The sequence below is a fragment of the Macaca thibetana genome, chromosome 1, assembly GCF_024542745.1.
Source record: "Macaca thibetana thibetana isolate TM-01 chromosome 1, ASM2454274v1, whole genome shotgun sequence".
Taxonomy (NCBI): domain Eukaryota; kingdom Metazoa; phylum Chordata; class Mammalia; order Primates; family Cercopithecidae; genus Macaca; species Macaca thibetana.
In genome coordinates, this window is record NC_065578.1 from 2,694,119 (window position 1) to 2,715,514 (window position 21,396).

A 21,396-nucleotide genomic window follows, 5' to 3' on the forward strand; every position below is an offset into this window, starting at 1 on the left:
ACGAAGGGACAGACGAAGGCTGGGACCAGAGTCCAGCTCCAGATCTCCAGTCCAGTCCGAGAGGGGCTGGGGCTGCTGCTGGACACGTCCTGCTGTGACCTCCTACTGAGAGGTTTTGCCCACACTCTCCCGCAGTTTCCCAAACTGCCCATCCCAGGGCTGAGGCTTGCCCACCCAAGGCAGCGTTGATCCCTGGAGTCCAAGCTCAGGTGACTGCAGGGCAGGGGCACAAGGCAGGGTGAGAGGCAGGGCAGAGCTCCTCCTGGCCATGAGCAGAGTCCAGGCTCCCCACCAATTCCCAGACAGACCTGCAGCTGCAGCCAAGAAGCCTCCACAGCCATGGGGACCCTCCAGCCAGGTGGAATCAGCTGCAGGAACTCAGGGCAGGTGGAGAGGCTCTGCCATTGCCTCTTCCTGCACCAGGAAGACAACTCCCTCCTGGGCAGGGAGCGAGACTTCCCAAAACCCTATTTCTACCCGCGAGCCGGAGAAGAGGTGACTCGCTCAGGAGGGCCTCCTCCGTGCCCAGCACCAGGTCCTTTCCCGATGTTACATCATTGAATCTCTCCCCTCCCAGGGAGGAGGTGACAGTGACCCCCTGATCTGCTCAAGGTCACCAGCTAATGAGAGGTACAGACAGGACTAAGGGCCAGGCCTCTCCCACCTTCCACCAGCACTGTTTGGCCTCTGTGTCCCAAGAGCCACGGATCCCAGCGTGAAAATAGGCGAGGTGGCAGGGCCAGAGGTTGGATCAGGGACAGAGGGTCAAGTCTCCAGGGAGGTCCCTCCTCAGCCTCCCTGGAGCTGGGTCCTGACCTCATTCCTGACCCCCAGACTACAGCACCCATGGGGGATGGTCTCACAGCCCCCAGGGCCACTGCCCCACCCCATCCTGCTGTGACCCAAGGCTGACCTCTGTGGATCACATCCTCCCAGCACCTGCACATACACACACTCTCTCTCTCACACTCACTCTCAATCACACACAAACTCACACTCACACACATTCACAACCACTCATACCCACAGAATCACACACTCACAATCACATACACCCTTACTCATACTCAATCTCACACACCCACACACAGTCACACATACTTTACACGGACTCGAACACAATCACGCTAACACACAATGCACTCACACATACTCTCACACACTCACACACACAATCATACACAGTCACACACATTCACAAGCACACTCAATCACACACATTCACACTCAACATGCTCATACACTCATACATGTTCACACACACTCAATCACACTATCATACCCACATACAATCACGTACACACAAACTCACAATCACACATTCACACTCAAAATCACACACCCTCATACACACACTCACCCACATACACATATACACACAATTACATATATACACATTCACACACAATCACACACACACATTCACACTCAAACACAATCACACATACTCATACACACTCACACACTCACATACACATTCGCAATCACACACACTCATACAATGACACACACACACACACAACCACACACACTCATGAACACACACTTCTGTACTGTCACGCATGGAAGCTCACACACTCTCACACACACACACACACATATGCACTCTCAAACTCCCATTCACACACACACTCACAGATACACACACAGGCACACACTTACACACTTTGCCCTCTGGCTGCAGGGTGCGTTTAGTCAACGGGAGGACCAGCAAGAGATGTGGGAGAGGCACTGGGGTTTGGCCCTCCTGTCAGGGGCAGGGGCCGCACCCCCTCTCTCCAGGTTCCAGGACCCAGCCCCCACCCAAGGAATGGCCTTGGCTCCACGGTGGCACCCCCGTGCTTCCTCGCCCATGCACCTTCCACACAGCATGGACCCTTTGTGAACACCCCTCCCCAACCCCTCCTGGGACAGTGCCACCCCGTCCTCCTCCTACTAACAGATACACTGTCCCTCTGAAACTCAAAAAGCCACGCTTTCAGGTAACAGTGTCAAATTTGGGATCAGAGATGGGTGTTTTAAAGCACTAGTGCATCTTGGAGGGCAGAACTCGTGATGAATGCACCCACCCCACCGACCGTCGGGCTCTAGGGATGCAAAGCATCATGCACTGGTTCTCAAAGTGGGATCCCCTGGCCGGGACCAGCAGCGCCTCCTGGGAACCTGCAGAAATGCACACTCCTGGGTGCCACCCTGGTCCACCGAATCCAGGATGCTGGGGGTGGGGCCCAGCAATCCTTGGGGAGGGAAGGATTGCGTGTGTTTGCCCAAGCCCACCAGGGGATGCCGGAGCACACTCAAGCTTGTAACCCCAGGCCTAGCGGTTTGAAGCAAGGTCTCACTGCCAGGCAGCCTGGGTTTGACGCTCAGCTCCCCACAGCCCGTCTTTAAGACATGCAGGTTACTGAACCTCTGCCTCAGTTCCGTCACCTGTAAAATGAGGATTCGCAGCACTGACCTTGCCAGGCTGTCATGAGGGTTAGGTGAGCCCGCACAGAAAAGGGCTCCTGACAGCCCTCGGGAGGTGTGAGCCAGTGTTATTGCAGATGCTGGGACTGTTTATTCCGGAAAAAGTGTCACTCGTACCTCAAAAGTGGGCCCATAGGAACTGCTACAGGCATTGAACGCTTTTGCTGCCCCTGTGCCTTGCAACGCACTTACCCACGGCGAGCCCTGGGCACAAGTGGCCCTGAATTGCTTGCCATAAAAAAACAGAAGTGGGGGGCAGGGTGGGGGTAGGCCGATGATCCCCGAGCTTCTGGGCTACAGGGTCCAGCCCCTGACTCTGCTATGGCCCCTGTGCTGAGGGTAGCCACTGTGAAGGGACTCCATCACCATCTCAGGATGGAGATGACACAGAGAGGGCAGAGCTGTGAGCCTAGGTTTTCAGCAGACACCCCAGGCCTGGGGCTTGCTGTGCAGCCTGAGGAATCACTGACCGTCTCTGAGCCCTCAATTCAGCATTTGGAAAACAGGTGTGATGACAGCTCGGGCCCCTGGGGCTTGGAGACATCGGGGACACGGCCGGGGCTGGGGGTCCTGAGGGGTTGGGTGCTCCCTTCTGAAGGGCCTTCTTGTCCCTCCTGGCCCTCCTCAAACCTCAGCAATCTCAGCTGCCACTAACCAGCAAGATGACAATGCTGAAGGACTCACCAAGACCCCTTGCCAACCCCACCCTCGACCACCCAGCAGCCCTTCCCGCACATCACACCCGTCACTCTCCAGGCCCCTGCCCACCTGGTGCGCCCTATGTCTCCCCAGTAACTTCTCCCCCTCACGGCTCTCCCCAAGGCCAGAGGGCCCTTGCCCTGCCCAGCCAGGCTGTGGTCCCTGAAAACGGCTCCTGGGTGGCTCTTGCAGTGACCCCCAACAAGATTGATTGATCATCCATCAAGCCAGCCTTCAAGGATGGAGGGGTGAGTGTGGGAACGACTGTCTCCTCTGGGGACTTCAGCACCACACACACAGCCATAGCAGCCCTCCCGCACCCCACACGCAGCCCCAGCGGCCTTCCCGCACCCCACACATGGCCCCAGCGGCCTTCCCGCACCCCACACGCGGCCCCAGAGGCCTTCCCGCACCCCACACAGCCCCAGAGGCTTTCCCGCACCCCACACACGGCCCCAGCGGCCTTCCCGCACCCCACACACGGCCCCAGAGGCCTTCCCGCACCACACGCAGCCCCAGAGGCCTTCCCACCTGGGAGGATGGAGAAGGTGGCGGGGGGAGGGCAGGCAGAGGAGCGGACAAAAAGAAACCTGCCCACTGCTGCACATGGGTCTGAGAAGAACCCAATAAAACGTCTGGTGACCTTAGACAGGACCAGAGTCCCAGGCCTCACTGTTCCTTGCGGCTGGAGCCTGCCTCCCATCTGGGGGGTGGAACAGGAATTCCCAAACTACAAAGTGGGCCCGGTGCAGTCAGAGGCGGAATGCGTTCCAGCTGGCGGGCCATCTGCTCCCGAGCAGACCTGGGGTTCCACTGGCAAGAGATGGGCATGCCGCAGGGTCCCTCCAGGGCGGGCAGCGACAGTCTGGGCCCAGCGACGGCATCACCAGATTGGGGACGGGGGATCCAGAAACCGGGCAGCCAGCCTGGCTCAGCTCCCCAGCCTGGCTGAATGCAGCCCCTGAACAAACCCCTGTGGGCAGCGGGGGCCAGAGGGGGGAATTGGGGGGGTTGCTCAGGACTGCGGTCCTCACATTTATTTTTAAAGGCTCGTTTTTACCCCCACGGTTCTCCTCTGCTTATGCTTCCCTGGCCCCCACGCAGCCAGCATGGGGGGAATCTCAAGGCCCTGGGGTTGGGGGAGCCCAGCTCCTGCCCTGGGGCCCCTCAGACCCTCAGGTGCCTTCCCAAAGACAAGGAGACAACAAACAATGTCACTTGAAGCCCCAAAGGCAGCAGCTCACAGAGAGCTCCTTCTCCTCCATGTCACTGTGCTGTGAAACTCAGGGCCCTAAGGGGAGGCTGAGAACAGCTGCTTTCTACACCCTGGGGTTGGGGAGCAGACCTGCTGACAACCTGCAGGCCTCAGGCTCAGAAACGGGGCCCTTGGAGCCCATGGCGCCAGTGGTTCCAAAGAGCTACTTGCAAGATTGGATTTGAGCTTGCAGGGCCCGGCCCGTCCTGGAGGGGAGGCATCGCATCATTAGCTGATTCCAGGGCACTGGCCATTTTTGCGGCGCAGCTGCCCAGAGGGGACTCCATCAGAGAGAACCTGAGCTCTCTGCAGCCCAGCGGCGCCTCTCAGGGTCTCCAAAATGTGGAACTTCCAACCATGGCTGCTCCAAGCCCTGTGGGTCCATGCCTTAGCAGGTGGGCAATCGCCCCCTTCTCCCAGACCCTGTTCCCAGACACCCAGCCAGCAGCCTAGGGCGTCCTGCATGAGGCCCCAGGAAAGAGGCCAGCCATCCTTCCTCGCAGCGGAAACTCACTTCAGAGTGACCTGAATCAGCACATAGATCAGCTCTGCCCGCTCCAGAGATGGGGCAAAGCACCTGGGTCTGCGAGTGAGGGACACCCCCCTCACTGCCCCCAACAGCATCTCCCAGAGGCCCCGGCTTCTAGCATTAACAGGAGGTTGGCAGTAAGGCTTCAACTCAGCAGCCAGTGGTTCAGGAAAACTCAGCCAGAGGGGGTGCCACTGCCCCATGCCAGGCTCTGCCTGCTCATCAGATTCCCAGGAGGAAAGGGTGGTGGGGAGGACAGGATCGGTAGGGACTGAGCACTCTCTGGGACCGGCCTGCTCCTCTGGGGTAAGGGAGCCAAGAGCACCCCTGCCCCACCCCCATACCAGAGCCCACAGCTTCCTCCTCCTTTCTGCCCCACAGAGTGAGCCTCAGAACAGGCCCTGCTCTCCACAGCCCAGTGGGGACCTCTCCAGGGTCCAGCTCAGGGTCCCCGCACTCACTCAGCCAGCCAACTTCGGCACACTGTGGCCCAGTGTGGCCTGGCTGCATGTCCAGGCACGTGCCAGGTGCTTACAGGACAACTGGCCTGTGGAAGGCATGCCTGCCACTGTCACAGAACTCAGACTCTCGCTGGTGGACGATCTGTGAGCAGAGTGAGCAGAGGCTCCCAGTGGATATGCCTGGAGCCAAGAAGATAAACCAGGGGCACAGGCCCCCAGCGTAGCCATCGCCACTTACTGCAGCCAGGGAGGCTCCCAAGGAGAAGCGTAGGATGTGAAGGATAGAGAAGGGAGAGGAGGGGAGGTTTGGAGAAAGGATGAGCAAAGACAGACAACTCTCCTGCAACCCATTTCCACCATTTCCAACGGCTTTGCCGCAGGCTCACGAAGGGCCTCCGGAGCCCAGGTGCACAGACAGAACACAGGAAGCAGACCGTCCACTCCTCTCCTGGAGACCCCAGCAAGTCCGAGTCCGGCAGGGGCCCAGGAAGGCCGCCGACAGTCTCCGCAGGGCACTGGTGGCAGAGGCCCTTCGCAAAAGCAGGGACATCCGAGCAGAGACAGCGGGCCATCCGCCGAGAAGCAGCCCAGCCCTGGGACTCCGGGGAGCCTATGCCCCTGGAAGCCCCTGGCTGGTCCTGGGAGGAGATGGCTGGCTGAGCAGCGAAGGCCACTGTGGTGTCCCTTCTGAGCCTGCAGCTCCCCTCAGACAAAGGCATTGGAATCACAGGAAAGAGGAACGTTCCGTCGTCATGTGGAGGCAGGACTAGGGCCGTTCACATTGCGGATGGCAAGGCCCCCACCCAGGGACCGCACGGCTTTGAAAAGGCCTCCTTCTTGGAGTAAAGCCAGACCCAGGGTGGGATCTTGGGAGCTTGGACCCCCTCCCCTCCACCAGCTTGACGTGGCAGCTTCTTCTCTCAGTCCCCAGCCAGTTGCAGCTCAGTCCTGCACGGCCAGGTTTGTGGCAGGCCCTCGAGCACCAGGCCCTGCGGGGGAGTGCTGGACAGGAACAGCCTGAGAGCCCCTCTGTGGTCCCTGGAGGGAGAGGCTGTCGGACAGGAGGCCTTCACCTGGGCCTGGCCCTCGCCCACCGCCCCTGCCCAGCAAGGCCAGGGAGTGCTGGGTGGCGGCGCCAGCGACTCCCCTCCTCCTCCTCCTTCTCCACTGCAGCACCAGTTTTCCTTTGAGGCCAACACAAGGATTGATTTGCTGTTCAAGAGAGACCGCTAAACAGCCCGTTAGGGAATCATCTTTCAAAATTAAATTCATCTCGGCTGGCTCCCTGACCCTCTCTTCCTGCCCATTCTGGCACTAAATTCCTTCTTCAACAGCCCAAAGCACACGTGTTTAACACACAGACCAACTCCATTCAGCTCCCCCGTCTGGGCATGGCTCGCCCCTGCGAAGGCCCCCAGACCCCAGGAGACAAGCTTTGGAGGGAAACGGGAACAGGCGGCTTCCTCTCTGCCTTCTCCCAGCCGGGCTCTGGGGCCAGACCCTGCCCGGAAAGGGGCCCAGATTCCTCACCGCTTTCCAAGTACAGTATCTGCCTGAGCCTGCAGGACCCACATCACCGAGCAAAAGAAGGGGAGAGTGGGAGAGGAGGAGGGGACACGGCGAGGGGCCCTGCCACGGAAGGGCTCCAGACTCGACCCAGGAGCCCTGGGTCGCAGCCACCTCCTCCCCAGTTAACGCAAACAGCCCATTGTTCTGGAGCCCCAGGGACAAAGCCTCGGAGCTCGGTCCACCGCGGGCCCCGCGGTCTCTGGACGACCCTCCGAGCCCTCCCAGCTCCTGCTACTCACATGCTGGGCTGCAGCGGGATCAGGGGCCGCGGCGGAACGCTGGCGCCCACGGGCACGGCGGGGAGCAGCAGCAGCACCAGCGCCAGGGCCACCGTGCGCCCAGCTGCGCTCGCCTCTTCAAGGAAAGACATCGTGCGCGCCGGTGCCTCCTCCGCTCCCGGCTCACAGGCGGCTCCGGCGGCTCCCCGTAGCCTCCGCCTCCACGTGCGCCATAGGACGCAGCCACAGGTGCCCGCGCCGGATCCGCGGAGCCCAAAGTCGCTGCAGGTGCGGAGCGTCCGGCTTCCCGCCCGCGCCCGAAGCGGCAATGCGGAGACCTGGTCGCCGGGTCCACCCTGCAGACACTCGCCCCAGCGCGGTGAGCACGGTGCCCCGGGCCCAGAGCCTGGAAGGCCGCCACGCCCCCGGCCCGCCCCCAGCGCGGACCCCAGTCCCGACCCCGCCCCCAGCTCCCCCGCCCCGTGCGCCCTCGACCCCGCCCCTTCCCCTCCCCCTCTCCTACCCCACCAGCACCCCGCCCCCGGCACGGCCCCTGGACTTGCCCGGATCCCTCACCCCAGCCCAGGCTCCTGCTTCCAGCCCCGCCCCATCCCCTCCCTTCTCCGGTCCCGGCCCCGCCCACAGCCTTCCCCGAGTCCCGCCCCAGACCCCCGCGGGGCTGGCGCAGCCCCTTTGCGCTCCTTACTCCGTCTCATGCGGAAAGTCCAAGTCCTAACCGACTCCAGTGACCAATCCAGGAGGGGCCAGGCGCCAGGGGGCCACACCCCGCAAAGGCAGCTCTCTGGGGTCCCGGACCCCAGACCTCGACCTCAACAGACAGCCCTCAGCCTCCCTCACTTCTCAAGTCCCACGGGGAAGCCAGCCTGGGCTTGTCCTGCCCGTGGACGCTCCGTCCACCTTCGCCCTGACACCTCACCCGCTTCCCGCAGGGCAGGGGTCGGGGAAGGGCTTGAGGAGGGCGTGGCCAACCTCTGCAGCCCGCCTGCACCCTGGACACCCCTGCTTCGGGGACCTGCATTGTTGGTTCCCAACCACCTTGTGGGCATCCCCGTTCCTCTTTCTGTGCTGCGTGTTCTTGGACAGTGGCCTGGTGTGGGTGGGCGTGGGGTCCCAGCCGCAGACGGGAGGAGGTGCTAATTTCTAGGATGCCCATGGGCACAGAGGCACTGTCTAGGGCGAGGCTTCTGTGAAGCAAGATTCACTTGTCTCCTTTGAAACCTGGTTTTGGTTTGAAATTGACTGACTCCAGGGACCGGGACCAGGTAGCCTCAGGGATGGAGATGGAGTCTCCGGGGTCGGAGCTATCACTCAGGAGAGTCTTTTTGAATAGTGGAGGGAGGTGCAATCTGGGTGGGACCAGATGGGGGCCAGATGTGGCCCCCTCATTAGCCACACAAAGAGCCAGCCCTGCTGGTCCCTGCTAGAGAGGTGTGCTGGCCATCAGCTCAGGCATTGAAGCCTGGCCAGGCCCTGTTCCTTGGAAGCTTCCCCCTCCAAGGCTTCGTGTGGTCTGGGGGAGGAACTTCTAATAGGGAACACTGGAGGGAGTCCTGGCTGGGAGGGCCTTGGGAAGGGAGCACCCCGACTGTCTTCAACAGTACCCCCAACGCACACAGGCTGTCTGTGCCCCCACACCACCTGGAGGCTACAGTCTTCTGGGGGTGGGTGGCCATCTGGCCAGCCTCACTGTCACCCCAGCTTTACAGAAGGGGAGACCGAGGTCACAGGAGGGGGAGCACCCCAAATCACCCAGCTTGTGAACTGCACATGCAGGAACTGAACACAGGTATCTGGCTCGGGGACCTTCGCCTAACCCTGTAATCTGCTACTTACAAACAACAACAAACATTGACGGGCACAAAATAGCCGGGAGTCCCCAAGAGGTGAGTTAGTTCACTGTCTGCTGAAACCCCAACTACCAGCCGGTGCCCCGTTGCTGATGGTCCAAATGCTGCCCTAGTCTGTCCTACGGGGCTCTCGATTCTGCCCCTCACCCACACCCACTGACCACCCTTCCCGGGATCTCAGCTGCAGGGGCTGCCCCAAGCCTGGGTCTGGGGCTGCTTTCCTCCTTGTCTCCCAAGAGCCTGCACCCAAGACAACCTCCCCAGTGCACCATTTCTGCGCTGGGCCCTTATCCTCGGGTGGAGGTGCAAACCCGTGAGTGTCTCCCCGGCCCTGAGAGCTGTGGAATGACTCCCCCATCTTTACATCTGATCACTGCTCTTTGAGAGCTGGCTTGGCATACACAGGTGGTCAACAAGTGTGTGTCAAGTGAATGAATTAACACCTTGAAAAAGTTCACCAGCTTCTCTGCTGAATTCCAGCCAGCCCTGGGACGGGGGTGGAGGAGGATGACTCACTGAGAACATTCTCCAGTTTATCAGAGGAAGAAGGAAAGAATTTGGATGGATCCTGTGGGTTCAAAAGCAGGTCTCCGGGCAGGGGAGGGTTCAGGTTTTGAGCAGCCTGAAATGTATAAAATGAGGGGCCATCTGGAAGTAAAATCATACGAAAGTAAGTTATTTTACAAAAATACTCTACCTCGTGTGTGCATTTCTAGGACCCTGAAGCATGACCTCTGCTGGCCCCGCAGAACCCTGCCGCTGTGCACTCCCTGTCCCAGGCACTGCTGCTATGCACTCCCCTGTCCCAGGCACTGCTGCTGTGCACTCCCCTGTCCCAGGCACTGCTGCTGTGCACTCCCCTGTCCCAGGCACTGCTGCTGTGCACTCCCCTGTCCCAGGCACTGCTGCTGTGCACTCCCCTGTCCCAGGCACTGCTGCTGTGCACTCCCCCTGTCCCAGGCACTGCTGCTGTGCACTCCCCTGTCCCAGGCACTGCTGCTGTGCACTCCCCTGTCCCAGGCACTGCTGCTGTGCACTTCCCTGTCCCAGGCACTGCGCTGAGTGGCTCGGGGGGTGCGGGTAAGAGTCCTGGGCAGGCCCCAGGTGGGGAAGCAGGCAGGAAGGGGACATGTCCTTCCTGCTGGAAATCCCTGTGACCAGGACACCTGCTGCGCCCTCCCAGGCCATGCCTAGCTTTTTCAGGGTGATGGGGGCAATCCACTGGGGCGGTCTGTGGTCTTCCCCCACTGCGCTCGCTCGCTTGTCGCCTGAGAGCCCTCATTCTCAGGCACAGAAGGGAGCTCACTTCTCTGACAGGCAGGCCCCTGGGGCTGTCTGTGCCCTTACATCTCACCACCTCCACCCTAAGCCCAGGTCTTCTGCCCAGCCTGGTACTGGAGGGCATGGGTGTCACTCAGACATGTGACTATGTCAGTCCCAAAGTGTGTCTTCCTGCCCACAAGACAGCCGAACACCAAAGAGGGTGCCTAGACTTGATATATGAAAAAAGGCATTAGCCTGGTGTGTGTGTTTAATATAATTCTATATGCAGATTTAACTCATGGTAGACAAGGTTTCTTTTGTAGCAAAAAATAAACTACGCAGAGCACAGTAAATATTCTCCAAGAATGATCTTTGTCCATTTTCATAATAAAGTGACAGTCTGTGGAACAGTTACTGCAAACATTTTCCCAGTCTGTAGTTTTGGTTTTAATATGGTTACTGAGGTTGTCAGACTATATGAGCTTCGAATTTCATGTACTAAGATGCATGTAGTTTTTTCTCTGCAGTTCCCTCCATTGCTTAGAAGTAAGCACTAAGCTTAGAAGGTTCACTAATGTTTGTTCTTTTTTGTTGCTTCCGTTGCACTTATTTATGTATTTCCCTCGGCATTTATTCTGCTGTCCGCTGTGAAGGAGGAATCTCCCTGGTTAGCCAGTGGTTCAGGTACCATCAGCCAGCCCAGCTCCTTCCACTGATGTGACGCAGCTTCTTCATCCTGAACTCATCATAAACAGACTCTGTCTCTGGGTATTTCCACTGGGTCTTAGCTCAGCCCCAGACTGTTTTACCTCCTTGCCCTGCGTGCCCAGGACGAGACAGAAGGGCCCGCCATGTTGATTCTCATGACAGCTTATTGGGAACACGTCTAAACGATGGCACAGCCAATACCTCTCCCATACTCTCATCTTTCCCCTGAAAATTATACTGGTAATTCCTATCTGTCATTCTTCCAAATGAATTTTGGAATCACTTTGCCCTGTCCCTTCAAAGTTGCTTTGGACTTCTCACTGCAATTGCCTTAAATGTATGCATGGAGAAAAATGGACATTTTCAGAGTCATCACACTTTGGGAAGGGCAGGGACTGCAGCAGGGGGTGCACTTTCTGACCCCCAAGGAGGCGAAGGAGAGAAAGGGCAGCTGCAGAGACTGTTGCGGGGCACTGCCCCCTGGTGCGGAACACAGGTATTAGAACCCACTGGTCCCGTGGCTGGACCCACTGGCCTCCCTCTGGTCCTCTTTCCAAGTGGGGGCTTCCCATGGCTTCAGAGACCCATTGGGTTACAGCTGCAGCTCAGGCCTCAGCTCCCAGAACAAGTTCCATCCTAAAAATCTTTCAGGAAATCGTAGCCAAACATCCCAATTCCACTGCTAGGTTTGCTAACTCTACTTAGGAGGTACAGACCCAATGGGTCATTACAGCCCTGCGTGTTCTTGGGAAGGCACCGGGTGGGAAGCAGGCCGAATGGAGGTCTATATTAGATCCCAAATGTAGATGCCCTCACCTGAGCCTGCAAGAGGGCCCTGAGCCGCGGCACCTGGCGTGGAAGCCTGGGTGTGGGCCCCACCCACCTGGCCCCAGCCTCCCCACCCACCGCCTTATCCAGGGGCCTCAGCCCTCTTTATCCCACCTGGCCTTGAACACCTCAGGCCTGGTGGGGCACCCAGGCCACCACTCCTGGGTTACACTCCTGGGTGGAAATTGGGCTTGGCTCAGAGCCTCTCCCCAACAGACACGAGGGGTGGATATGCTTCCATTTCTTCCATTTTTAAATCTGGTAAAGAATTCCTCTAACTTGCCTGAAAAGCATTACTAAAAGACACTACCTTTCAATGTTTTCGTCTCATTCTCTGCTGGAAATAATAAAAACAACCTTTGGATGGAGGAGAAATAACATAGAGAGAAAGAAGAATCAAACCACCAGCTCGGTGGATAACTCGAGGCGCTAATTTCCAAAGCAAACTGCTCCCCGTGACCGGTCCGCGGGCTGGTGGCCGCACGCTCCTTCCGCGCAGCCTGACTTTAATCCTTCCAGAGCTGAGAGTCCCACAGAGAGAAATGCAAAACATCCCCGAAAGCTCCCTGAACGAACATTTCTGTCAGTCCAAGAAAATAATCCAGCATCGTTTCTGAATTTTCACAGACAATTCTCCTGACAGGAGAGAGAGCAAAGTCATTGATGCTAAAGGCGTTTTCTGACCTTCAGATGCAAGGCGCCTACACCAGTCCTCACGTCAACACCAACGACAGCCCCGCACTGCGCCGGTCTCTGCCAGCACCCCCCCGTGTGAGAGGACCACAAAATCCAGCACAGTCCAGCACGTGCAGGCGATGGCCAGAGACAGGGATGAGAGAGAGGGTGGGAGGCTCTCCAGATAGCAAAGGATCGCACCAGAAACCCTGCACCAAATACGTAACTGAGTTTATGGCCAGCCTTAGGGTAGCCAACTCTGAAGTTCATTTCTGAGCCTCTGAATTTGCCCCAAAAGAGAAAGTAAAATGAAAAGGCCAATCTGTGGCATACCTAACGTGGGCTGCGTGATGTGGCCCCAAGTGTGGCGGGGGAGAACGGGAATCCCGGAGCAGATGGCCCGGTCAGAACCCCCCCTTTCCCAACTGCTTCCTGACCGGGCTGCCTGCCTTCCTGGTTCTGTGCCTGTGTCCTCCTGGGTTACAGTGGAGACAGCAGAGAGGCAGCCTCCGGTTCCGGTTCCGGTTCCGGTTCCTGCTCAGCGTTTGAACCATGGTACCAGAAGCACAGCTGCTGTTCTGAGGACTAGACGGTGTCCAGACACATAGGCCTGGGGGTCAGCGTGCAGGCTTCCCCCTCTACGCCCCGCTCCCGCCGTCCCTCCAACCCTCCAACCCCAGACACACAGGCCTGGGCTGTGCCATGCAGGCCCCCCCAACTGCCCACGCCCGCCCCGCACCCTCCCCCAGCTTCTGCCATCCCTCCCTCCAATGCTGGGGGCAGCATCAGGATGGAGCTAGGTCTGGAAATGTGAAGGTGTTTCAGACCAGGCACTGACACTCAGATGGAAAACTGCACCCACTCTCGCCACCTTGCTAGCAGCTCAGGACACAGCCTAGTGCCTCCGAAGACATCGGCCCACATCCTCCCCTGCCACCGGCTCCTGTGCATGTGACCTTATTTGAAAAAAGGGTGTTTGCCCCACGTTCTCGCTTATGAGTGGGAGCTGAATGATGAGAACACATGGACGCATGTGGGGAACAGCACTCGCTGGGGCCTGTGGAGGGGCAGTGAGGAGGGAGAGCATCAGGAAGAAGAGCTAATGGATGCTGGGCTTAATAACCAGGTGACGGCTGACCTCTGCAGCAAACTACCACGGCACACATTTACCTGTGTCACAAACCTGCGCATCCTGCACACGGATCCCTGAACTTAAAACAAAAGTTGAAGAAAAAATAAATTAAACTGGGAAAGAAAAAAGGCGTTTGCAGATATAATCAAGTAAAGGATCTCCAGATGAGGGCGTCTTGGATTTTCCAGGCAGGCTCTAAATCCTTGGACAGGTGTCCTTGTAAGAGAAAGCAGAGGGAGATTTGAGACAGAGCCACAGGGAGAGCGCAGCGTGAAGCCAGGGGCAGAGACCGAGGTGATGTGTCCACAAGCCAAGGGGAACCAGGGGTTGCTGGAGTTGCCAGAAGCTTGGAGAGAGACAGGCCAGCCCAGTCCTCGGTCACTTGTTACAGCACTGCAGGAAACTCCTGAGTGAGGCGCCTCAGGCCCTGTCCCTGGGGAGCCCCCGACTCAGAGAGGAGAAGGGCCTCCACAGAGGATGCTGCCCTTCCCGGCCCTGGGGCAGCGACGCCCTGCAGACCCCTGGCCCTGACCGCCTTAGCGGCACCTACACACAGGAACAGAGACTACTCCGTCACCCTGGCGCCGTCCCCGTCTAGTCCGAGCCTGGAAGGTAGGGCGCTCTGCTGTCCAGCAGGCTTTGTGCATTTCTCAGGGTCAGAGCGGTGTGGGCCCCACCCTGCCTGCCACACTGACCAGAACCAGAACCGACACCCAGTCCCCAGCAACATTCTGTTTAAGACCTTCTGGCCCCCAAGTTAACCTTAAGTCTCCAGCCTCCTCCTGGGTCCCACTCACCCAAAGGAAGCCCACCCCTCGAGACCAGGCCTTCCCACTGGATCCACGGCGGAGAGAACACCTGGGGACCCTGGGCCCCATACGGCGAGGGGCAGGTGGGAAGCAGCGCAAAACCGTCTTCCTGCTGGGGTGCAGGGATGGAGGAAATGACCATCCACGTGACTCAGCCTTTGAGAACTGCACGAGAATGACACCCCTGCTACTCCCCCGCAGCCTGCTCCTGATCCTCAAACCCATCCGAAAGGCCCCTTCCCCGCCTGCATGGAGAGGCATTTATTTGTGGAAGTTGCTTCTGCTTCTGTCATGACTTGCCAAAGAGTAAGGGCCGTGTCTGCAAGACACCACCTGAGCGCTCATGATTGCCCCAAGCGCTCCGGACCCTTGCACGCAGCCCTGGGACCCGCCAAGCCCCAGCCCTGGCTCCATGGAGAAGGGAGAGGCTGAGAAACATTCCTCAGCTCAAAGTGCATCCCCCAAAGCACAGCTGTCTCTGGAAGCCAAGGACCCTGCATGCAGGAAGAGCCTCCAGGCTGCGCACTGACCTCCAGCCTGGGGGAGCTGGTGCAGGCACCTAGAGGACCCCACCCTTGGGCTGCCCTTTGGCACGTGGCCCCCTGACTCCCACATCCATCAGAGAATGAGGGCAAAGGCAGGACCCACTGATTTTGTAAAATGCAAAACCATAACATATGGAAATTAAGATAAGAACCCACACTTCCCAGCTGAGATTTCCAGGGGCAGGAAGATAAATAATGATTTCATCTAGAGCTTGAATACACACCCAGCACAAAGCCGCGCCCTCTGATTGGAAGGCCTCGCATGGTTGATGCTGCCACCTGCTGACAGAAATGGAAATAGCTTCTTCAAAGCCCCAAGAAATAGACAAACTCAGGGGCTCCCCTCCTGGGACCTCACAGCCAGACCCCAATCACAAACCATCTTCCCTGCCCCACCACCAGTGTGTGTGGAGAGAGCGGCCATCTGGCTGGACGTTCCATCATGCACATGTGTGACACATCATTACGTGTGTCCCCCAGAAAGGCACAGTCCCGTCTGAACCCCAGTGCCTGTGAATATGACGGGTATGGTTTGGCTCTATGCCCCCACCCCAATCTCATCTCAAATTGTAATTCCCCACGTGTCGAGGGCCTGGTGGGAAGAGATTGGATCATGGGGGCATATTTCTCTCTTGCTGTTCTTGTGATAGTGAGTTCTCAGGAGATCTGATGGTTTAAATGTGTGGCACTTCCTGTCCCCCACCCCTGCCACTATGTAAGACGTACCTTGCTTCCCCTTCGTTTTCCACCATGACTGTAAGTTTCCTGAGGTCTCCCCAGCCAGGTGTAACTGTGAGTCAATGGAACCTCTTTCCTTTATAAATGACCCAGTCTCAGGTAGTTCTTTAGAGCAGTGTGAAAATGGACTAATACAGAAAATTAGTACCAGGAGGGTGGGGCACTGATACAAAGATACCTGAAAATGTGGAAGTGACTTTGGAACTGGGTAATGGGTAGAGGTTGAAACAGTTTGGAGGGCTCAGAAGACAGGAAGATGTGGGAAAGTTTGGAACTTCCTCGAGACTTGTTGAATGGTACTGACCAAAATGCTAATAGTGATATGGACAATGTCCAGGCTGAGGTGGTCTCAGATGAAGATGAGGAAATTACCGGGAGCTGGAGCAAAGCTATGCTTTAGCAAAGAGACTAGGAGCATTTTGTCCCTGCCCTAGAGATCCGTGGAACTTTGAATTTGAGACAGATGATTTAGGGTACCTGGTAGAAGAAATTTCTAAGCGGCAAAGCATTCGAGATGTGAGCTGGCTTTTTCTGAAAGCGTACAGTCATGTGCATTCACAAGGAGATGATCTGAAATTGGGACTTAGGTTTAAAAGCAAAGCAGTACATAAAAGTTTGGAGAATTTACAGCCTGACTATGTGGTAGAAAACCCATTTTCTGGGGAGAAATTCAAGCCATGAGCTGTACAAGTGTCTCCAGGGCATTTCAGAGAGCATCACGGCAGACCCTCCCATTACAGGCCCAGAGGCCTTGGAGGCAAAATCAGCTCCAGTCAGGGTCAAAAGGGGTTAAGGTACAGCCCAGGCGGAGCCTGTATGTGTGCAGAAGACAAGAGTTGAACTTTGGGAGCCTCTGCTTAGATTTCAGAGGATGTACGGAAACGCCTGGATGTCCAGGCTGAAGTCTGCTGCAGGGGCAGAGCCCTCTCTCATGGAGAACCTCTGCTAGGGCAATGTAGAGGGGAAATGTGGGGCGGGAGCCCCCAGAGTCCCCTCTGGGGCACTGACTAGTGGAGCTGTGAGAAGGGGGACACTGTCCTCCAGACCCCAGAATGGTAGATCAACAGCTTGCACCCTGCGCCTGGAAAAGCCACAAGCACTCAAGACAGAGCTTCCCAAGGCCTTGGAAGCCCACCCCTTGCATCAGTGTGGCCCTGGATGTGAGACATGCAGTCAAAGGAAATTATTTTGGAGCTTTAAGATTTAATGACTGCCCCACTGGATTCTGGACTTGCATGGGGCCTTTAGCCCCTTTGTTTCCGCCAAGTTCTTCCTTTTGGAATGGGATCATTTACCCAGTGCCAGTACCTCCGTTGTATCTTGGAAGTAACTAACTTGTTTTTGATTTTACAGGTTCATAGGCAGAAGGGACTTTGTCTCAGATGAGACTTTGGACTGTGGACTTTTAATGCTGTAATAAGACTTTGGGGGACTGTTGGGAAGGCATGATTGGTTTTGAAATGTAAAAAGGACATGAGATTTAGGAGGGGCCAGGAGTAGAATATGATATGGTTTGGCTGTGTCCCCACCCAAATCTCATCTCGAATTGTAATCCCCACGTCGAGGGAGGGGCCTGGGGGGAGGTGACTGGAGCAGGCGAGCGATTCCCCCATGCTGTTCTTGTCATAATTCTCACGAGATCTGATGGTTTAAGTGTGGCACATCCTGCTACCCCCACCGCCATGTAAGACGTGCCTTGCTTCTCCTTTGCCTTCCGCCATGATGGTAAGTTTCCTGAGGTCTTTCCAGTCATGTGTAACTGTGAGTCAATGAAACCTCTTTTCTTTATAAATTACCCAGCCTCAGGTAAGTTCTTCACATGAATAGCAGTGTGAAAACAAACAAACACAGTGACCTTATTTGGTCAAAGATGCTGATGATCAACTAAAGATGAGGTCACTAGGGTGGTCCCTAATCCAATAGGGATCTTGCAGAAGAGACCCACCGGGAGAAGGTCATATGAAGATGGAGGCAGGGATGGCAGCAGTGCATGAGCAAGCCCAGGATGCCAAGCATGGCTAGCAACACAAGACATTGGCAGAGTAAGGCATGCCTCAACCCTCAGGGCTGCAGAGGGAGCATGGCCCTGCCCACCCCTTGATTTTGGACTTCTGGCCTCCAGAGCTATGAGGAAACACGTTTCTGTTGTTTTTAAAACAAACCAGTTTGTGATGCATTGTGGTGCATTGTGACAGAAGCCCAGGAAACTCATCCACACTGACTGAAATGTGTTTATTGTCTAAAACACAGTCCCTCCATCATCTATCCCTCCTGTCATTTCTGGAATTTATGTATAGACATCCAAGTCACTCCCCATATCCACAGAAGGCTCAGGCACCTGGTTCATAATCCTCATTGTTCTGCCAGCTCCCGCCAGCAGCCTGCAGCCTCGGCCCCAGCCAGTGTCACTGGCCCTGGGCTCCCATGCCCAGGGTTCTTCATCCCACTCCCTGGGCATCTGGTTCCAGGACCACAGCTCCATCCTTGGCGTCCGTTCAGAACTCTCCCTCATTCTCCCTCTCTCTCGCCCCCATTCTCTCTCCCTCTCTTTCTCCCTTCCCCTCCCTCTTTCTCACTCCCTCTCTGGAACCTCTGGTTCTAGTTGCTCATCACTGACCACAGCTTGCAGTGTCCAGGTATTTCTCATCTACATTCACTCAGCTCCCTCCTCCCCTCTGTTCTTCCTCCCTCAGGGGTATTCTCCCACTCACCAGCGCCTGTTGGATCTGCGGCCATTTCTAACCAGACTGGACACATGGACCTCAAGGTCCCCGCTGGGGGGATAGCTGGGAGACACACTCGTCTGTAAGTCCCTCTGGCCGGTCTTGCTGGGCGTGCCAAGAACATATTGCCCTGACCACTCTTTCCTGGGCCATTTCTCAGGCCTGTGCTTGCAGTGGGCACCTTTGCCCGGGAGACAGCCTCCCTCTGGGACAAAGACCACATTGGTCCACAAGCTCCAGGGTGCCGTTTTGTAGCGCACCCACTGTGGTGCAACATGTGTCTGGGCACATCAGCGTCGCCCATTTTCCGTTGTAGTCTTTCCTCTCTGACTCGGGGGTATTGCGTGTTTCTGCCAGCGCCCACGCAACTCTGGCAGGCTGGCCTGTCTGCTGGCAAGTGGGGCAGAATTCCTGCACTACACCATTCTTGGGCAAACACCCCCTCGAGGATCTTGGCCTCCCTTTTCTCCCTGGTCTTTGACCACTGCTAACCAGCAAACTCCTCCGTCTAGACCAGCCCAGCATTGGTTTCTCCCCCTGCCCCAGATGCCGCGTGGGAGGCGCCACTGCAAACTTCCCTGGGGTCTCGCAGCTGCTCAGAGATCCCCATGCCCTCCCCTGATCAGCTCTCTCTGCCCGTTTCTCATTCCGGCGATTCTAAACTGTCCATCTTTACCAGCACTCCGCTCCATCCCCACTCCTTGACTGAAGGAAACAGACGTACCCTGAACTCATTCTCCCCCCACCTCACTCTCCTCGCCTGCGTGCACCCCGCCTCGTGTGTCTTCCTCACCTCCGAGCAGAGGGATCTGTTCTCCTGCCCCAAGGTAACCCTGACCCCTGGACTCCGCGCCTCCTTCCCGCAGCCTCCTCCAGATTGCGGGTCCGTTCATCGCCCCCTCCACACGCGCTGGGGGCACCTCCGGGAACGGGGGCTAGCGCAGGGCACACACACGTTCCACCTCGAACTGCGAGCGCTGACCGGGAGCTCTGGGCAGCCTTCCGTGCGCACTGGCTCGCTGAAGGCTCGCGACAGCCTGGGAGCTGCGACAGCCAGGGCCTGGGCGCGCACTCCAGCACTTTCTACCCTCCCGCCTCAGAGTGTACTGTGCTGTTGATCAGTCACGAATGCGCCGTGTGTGACGAACGCCGGGTCCCGGCAGGAGACCGCTGCCCGGCGTGCGAACTCCCCTTCGGTGCACCGGGGCCACCGCTCCGCATCCTCCAACCTCAACTCCCGGGCACCGCGACCCTCCGTGCAGTGCGAGTTCCCGCCTGCGCTCCAGAAGGCCGAAGGGGGCATCCCACTTGCAGGGTGGGTCACCCGCTTTCCCCGCGGGCCAAGGGGCTACAGGATTCCCAGCCCCTCCTTCCGGGCCGCTCCGAGACACCCTGGCAACCGGCTTCGGCCCCGCCCCTTCTAGTCCTGTAAACAGGAAGTGAGCCTGCGCGTGACGGTCGCTTCCGGCGCGGGGAGGGGCGGGAGCGATTGTGAACGGCGGCAGGGCGGAGCCAATCGCGGAAAACGGCAGGAGGAGAGCCAATCCCGAGGGTCAGCGGGCGCGGGAAGGGGCGGAGCCAGAAGCGCGGCCGGCAAGGCGGAGCCAATCGCAAGGGTCCGCGGGGCGGGGCCGGGGCGCGGCCGGGCTGTGGCAGTGGCGGTGGCTGCGGCGACGGCGGCCGCGTCGGCGTCAGGGTTGGGGTCGGTAAGAGGCGCGGCGATGCTGCAGCTGCGGGACTCGGTGGACTCTGCCAGCACTAGCCCCACGGCAGTGCTGGCGGCCGGCGAGGAGGTGGGGGCAGGCGGCGGCCCGGGCGGGGGGCGGCCGGGGACGGGGACGCCGCTGCGCCAGACACTCTGGCCTCTCAGCATCCACGACCCCACGCGCCGCGCCCGCGTCAAGGAGTACTTCGTGTTCCGGGTGAGGCCGGGGCCGGGGCCGAGGGCGCGGGGCAGGATGGTGGCGGGTGGTGGCGGAGGCGGGCGCCGGGCGGTCCCGCAGGGAGCGACCTGTGACCTGTGATCTTTGCCCCCTCCCCGCCCTCCCGCCCAGCCCGGCAGCATCGAGCAGGCCGTGGAGGAGATCCGCGTGGTGGTGCGGCCCGTGGAGGACGGCGAGATCCAGGGAGTGTGGCTGCTGACCGAGTAAGCCGGGGCTGCGCGCTCCTCTCTGGGGGGAGTCGCCCCGAGCCGCCGCGCAGCACCTTGCGAGGACCTCCCGGGGTGCTCGTGCCACGCTCAGGCGCCCCGCGCCGCCCCTGCTGCCCTTCCAGGCGGGCTGGCTTTACCTAAGTCGAGACAGTCGCGTCCAGTGTGGACTGAGGCCCTTCCTCTGCTTGCAGGGTGGATCACTGGAACAATGAGAAGGAGCGGCTGGTGCTGGTCACGGAGCAGTCACTGCTTATCTGTAAATACGACTTCATCAGTCTCCAGTGCCAGCAGGTGGTCCGGATAGCGCTCAACGCAGTAGATACCATTTCCTACGGAGAATTCCAGTTTCCCCCGAAATCGCTCAACAAGTAAGTCTGTTCAGAGTCCGGTATCCCTGGACGTAAGCGCCAGAGTGGACCTTACAATTCAGCCCTTTTAAATCAGCCCCCCAAGTGGCGTATCTTCTCTGCTATTATCTATAAGCATAAAAGCCCCAGCTCCAAATATCAATGGGAAGTTCCTTAAAAAGAAGCGACTTCTGGGCAATTGAGTGCATTAAAAGGAAATCTGGCACAGAAGGCAGCTATTAGGCTTGTAGTAAAAAGATTTACATGAGTTCAAGATGCACTGAAGTAGAGCCCAACGTGATAAAAAGGAACTTGGATGTTCTTCACGTAAAGGCCAAACTCTGCATTTTTTCTCCAGCCAGGGACAGATGCATGACACATCAAGTCTTGCTCTGGCTGATTTTTTAA

General features: G+C 57.9%; 2 protein-coding genes across 4 annotated transcripts in view; one reads left to right on the plus strand and one right to left on the minus strand.

Annotated features, from left to right (window-relative positions):
• Positions 1–7,503, minus strand: part of MEGF6 (multiple EGF like domains 6) — a 123,186-nt gene extending 115,683 nt beyond the window's left edge. The window contains exon 1 of the mRNA XM_050803857.1: positions 7,222–7,503. Within this exon, the coding sequence (XP_050659814.1) occupies positions 7,222–7,352 (131 nt within the window). The 5' untranslated portion in view covers positions 7,353–7,503. The remainder of the gene's footprint in view (positions 1–7,221) is intronic.
• Positions 1–21,396, plus strand: part of TPRG1L (tumor protein p63 regulated 1 like) — a 47,514-nt gene that overhangs the window by 22,500 nt on the left and 3,618 nt on the right. Inside the window, exons 2-4 of one of the 3 annotated variants that reach the window (XM_050804264.1) lie at positions 20,134–20,411; positions 20,544–20,635; positions 20,833–21,009. In XM_050804264.1, coding sequence (XP_050660221.1) covers positions 20,211–20,411; positions 20,544–20,635; positions 20,833–21,009 — 470 coding nt within the window. In that variant the 5' untranslated portion in view covers positions 20,134–20,210. Of the gene's footprint in view, positions 1–20,109; positions 20,412–20,543; positions 20,636–20,832; positions 21,010–21,396 lie in introns of those variants that run through there. The other 2 variants (XM_050804168.1, XM_050804346.1) reach the window with 2 other exon arrangements.